The sequence below is a fragment of the Colobus angolensis genome, unplaced genomic scaffold (assembly GCF_000951035.1).
Source record: "Colobus angolensis palliatus isolate OR3802 unplaced genomic scaffold, Cang.pa_1.0 Scaffold77, whole genome shotgun sequence".
NCBI classification, from domain to species: Eukaryota; Metazoa; Chordata; class Mammalia; order Primates; family Cercopithecidae; genus Colobus; species Colobus angolensis.
Window position 1 is genome coordinate 3,899,140 of NW_012121487.1, and position 3,757 is coordinate 3,902,896.

At 58.2% G+C, this 3,757-nt stretch overlaps 1 protein-coding gene across 3 annotated transcripts in view; it reads right to left on the minus strand.

Annotated features, from left to right (window-relative positions):
* CRABP2 (cellular retinoic acid binding protein 2) overlaps positions 1–2,980 on the minus strand; it is a 5,920-nt gene extending 2,940 nt beyond the window's left edge. For 2 of the 3 annotated variants that reach the window (XM_011928443.1, XM_011928445.1), the window contains exon 1: positions 2,608–2,898. In XM_011928443.1, coding sequence (XP_011783833.1) covers positions 2,608–2,677 — 70 coding nt within the window. In that variant the 5' untranslated portion in view covers positions 2,678–2,898. Of the gene's footprint in view, positions 1–2,607; positions 2,899–2,941 lie in introns of those variants that run through there. The other variant, XM_011928444.1, reaches the window with a different exon arrangement.
* Positions 2,981–3,757: the final 777 nt, after the last annotated feature.

Consider the following 3,757-nt stretch of genomic DNA (forward strand, 5'->3'; position numbering starts at 1 on the left):
AAAAAAAAAAAAAAATAGCCAATTGGAATGGTACATGTTTAGGACTCAGCACACACAGTGCCAGGCATATGCTTAAGTTTTCAGGAAACAGTAGCTGTTATTGTTGGTAGTATTTTTACTGATAAAAGGAAGGCAAAGGGTCAGGTGCCATGGCTCATGCCTATAATCCCAGTACTTTGGGAGGCCAAGGCAGGAGAATTGCTTAAGCCCAGAAGTTTGAGACCAGATTGGGCAATGTAGTGAGATCCCACCATTAAAAAAAAAAAAAAAGGAAAGCAAATAGCTGGGGTTCAGACAAAGCTCCCTTCATTAGGCACCGTGCTCCTCTGCCCTTCTGGAAGACTCCCATATCCCTGTCCCCTCAAGGGAACCCCCCTCTGCCATGAGAAGAAGGGATAGAAAAGGAGCCTGCCCTTCCTGCTCTGTGTGATGTGTCCCCTACTCCAGGACCCCCCATTCCCCTCACAGGGTCTGGCTATCTCATTCAGCCTCTGTGAATTCAGACTCTCTGTGCACCTCACACCTCCATATCCCAGCCCAGATTGGACCCCTTCTCTCTGCTCCCCACTTATTAACCGAAGTGGGGGAGATAGGAGACAGCGCCCCTCCGAAAGGAAGATGTGCAGAGCAGGGGGCCTCTCTGGATGGGCTCCAGGTCTAAGCTCCACACACCCACCTCACCTGGCCTGATCTGCCACCCTGTCCTGGAGTACAGCCAGTGATGCACTAGGTGGGGGTGAAAGGGCCCTCCGCCAGGCAGCAGGATTTCCCTGCCCCTGATCCGGCCAACTCCCTGGCCCTCCTCCAGACCTGGGTTCGTAGAGAAACAAATCCTCTTTCCCCTCAGCGCCAAAGCATACCTACCCTACTCCAAACAGAAGAGAGAGGGAGAGAGGAAGCCTTGTCCCTGGGGAGCCCAGGACCCCCATAGTTGGCTGCTGAACTCTTGGGTCTAGGGAGAAATGACTGAGGTCCCCAAGTCTTATTGAGATGGACCCTTGACTAGAGCTAAGAGGGGTGTGCCAGGACCGAAGTTCCTGCAGAGGCAAGGCTGGGTTCGGAGGAGACATCCCTTCAGCGAGCCCCTCGTGCCTGTGGAGCTGGGGGCCCAGCTCAGCTGGCCTTGACTGGCTCAGGACTGTGTTTGTCTAATGGATCTGTTTTTAATCTCCCCCCTGCAGGGCCTGAGGAGGGCACGTGGCTCAGAGAGACCCCGCAGAGAGGACAAACAGACTGAAGACAGACAGCAGGACTGGGGCCTTGATTCTTACTCTTCAGCTGGGGCCTGGGAGTGTGCCAGGCCACCACCTCATCCACTGGGGACAGGATGTGCCAGGCCACCACCTCATCCACTGGGGACAGGAGCCAGAATCCGGAGAAGATGAGGAGGGAGTGGCATCTAGGCTTATCTAGGCTTTCCAAAGAGAAAACTTCTATCTTTTCGTCTTTAAGTTCAGCAAGGACAGAGCGAGAAAGACTGATATGACTCCAAGAAGTATTGTGGTTAGATCGCAGGAAGAACCAACAGCAAGGAATGATGGAGATTCCTGCTCTCTCTGCAACATTCCAGATCCTTCTTAGATCCAGACTCACTCCTATAGTCCAGGGTGCCCTCCCTCCCTACCCCTGGCCCAGCCCAGCCCAACTAACCTCTCTCTGTTCAGTGCAGGAATTGAAGGCAGCAGGCCTGTCCTTACGCTCCCAGTGACTGGGGTCCTTAACTATCGTCCATCTCTCCCCCAGAGCCCCAGATGTCTAGCCCAGTTGGCCCAGAGAGCACACAGAAAGTGGGCCGGGAAAGTGGGAAGGGCAGTCTGGATTGACTTTGTTTTCCCCACCTTTGACCAACACACCCAGTTGGGCTGCAGCTGATCTAAGATGTGGGGAGGGCGGTGGGAACCTAGATTTTTGGAAATGTGGGATTGGGGTTTCACACGAAACCATTTGTTGAAATCCAAGAAAGTGATAATTATCCCTAGCGATTTTAGAACTCTGGAGCTGCTCGCTGTAGTAAAATACTTGTCTCACAGATGGGGGGTAGGGAGAGAAGAGTGGAAAGTGCAGACCGGGAGGAAAGGGGAGCTCAGGGGGCGCTGGGGCGGCAGATCACCTGGTAGGCAGAGCTGGGCGCCTAGGGGTAATGAGCCTGCTCTGGGGATTGGGTTACCGAGGGGGGCACCGGGAAGGAGATTGGAATGTCTCTGGGCGGCTGGGCAGGTTAGGGAACCGGGCTCCCAGTCTGGATGCAGGGTTCGTGGCTCCACCAGCCCGCAGCTTCCGAACTGCGGACAGCCAGGTGCCTCGGCCCGCCGAGTCCGGCCGCTGAGGCCAGCCTCCCGTTCCCCCAGAGGCCAACCTCGCGCTTCTGGTTTCTACGTGATTCACAGGCTGTGAGTCACCGCAGTGCTGGCACCGGTGGGGCCCCGTAGGAGAAAGCGGGATTTAGGCGTCGTGCCCAGCGCCCCGGGACCCGGACGCCTGGCACGTTTTTCAGGGATGCAGGCGCCCAGTGTCTCACGCCCTGTGGTCCCGCTTTCTTTTTCATCCCCACCTTCGAGGACTCCAGAGCCCCCCTTGCCCCACCTGGGCCCTCGAACATTTCCTTACCCAGCACTTTGAGCAAATCCTCGAAGTTTTCCGATCGGATGATTTTCCAGTTGCCAGAGAAGTTGGGCATGGTGGCAGCGCGGGTGGCGGTCCCCTTAGACCCCTAGGCTGGAGCACTGGACACTGTCTTTTAGTCAAAAGAGACGTCGCCGTCGCCGGGTTGTGAGGTTCAGGAACCAAGATACGACCAGGGACAACCCCAAAGCTGGCCTGGGCTCCAGCGCCGACAGCTTTTATACCCTGTGCGGAACCGCCCCTGCCCAGGATTGAAGTGGCCCCGCCTTCCGCTCCGCCCCCTCCCCCACTTGGGGGGCCCTGCGCCCCCGCCACCAACCTCTGGATCTAGCCGGTGTGTGGGTCCAGGCTTCTCTGGGGACCAAGATAGCCTTCTCCTGCGTTAGTGAGTGGATGGGGAAGCGGACGCAAAGCCTGCACTTGAATTGCGCTGTCCGCCTAGGCGCTGGGAGCCAGCTGCGGGCGCAGATGCTCAGGGCTCGTGTGTGGCTGTCCCCCACCCGAGTTCCTCCCGTCTCGCCTGTTCGCCACCCATCCCCAGCCTGACTTGGTGCATTCAACTCCTTGGCGCTGGACACCTGGCGACCCCACCCGCGGGCGGATTCCAGATCTTGAGCCGTAGCTGACCGGGGAAAATCGGCAACTGAGCCCTGGCTCCATTGAAGCCTGAACTGGATCCAGTGGGACCACTTCGAACTCAGAGAGGGGCAGGGGAGCTCCGGGGTTCTGGGGGATTAGGGATCTAAGTGAGGCAACGGCGCCCCCTGCTGGAACAACTCGGAGAGGCTGGGCGGGGGTGGCACGGTCCCCCGACCCCTCCACCCTGCTTCGGGCTCACCTAGTGCCTGGGGACTCTGGAAGTAGTCGCCAGGTGACTCGCTCCCCTTAATGCGCTGGGCGGACACTGAAGGGTTAAGCAGGAGCCCAGGGCGCGAGGCTGGGAGGGCAGAGGTCACAGGCAATCACTTGACGCGAGGTCTTTATTAAAGCGCTTTCTCTGTCGCTTCACTCCCCAGACCCCGAAGGGGTCTCCGTAGGCGGAAGGGAGGGAGGCGGGGACAGAGGCGCGGAGCCCTGGCGAGCTGCTCCGCCACCTAGATAGGAGGGAGGATGGGTGCCCGGGGAGAAGGCGGAG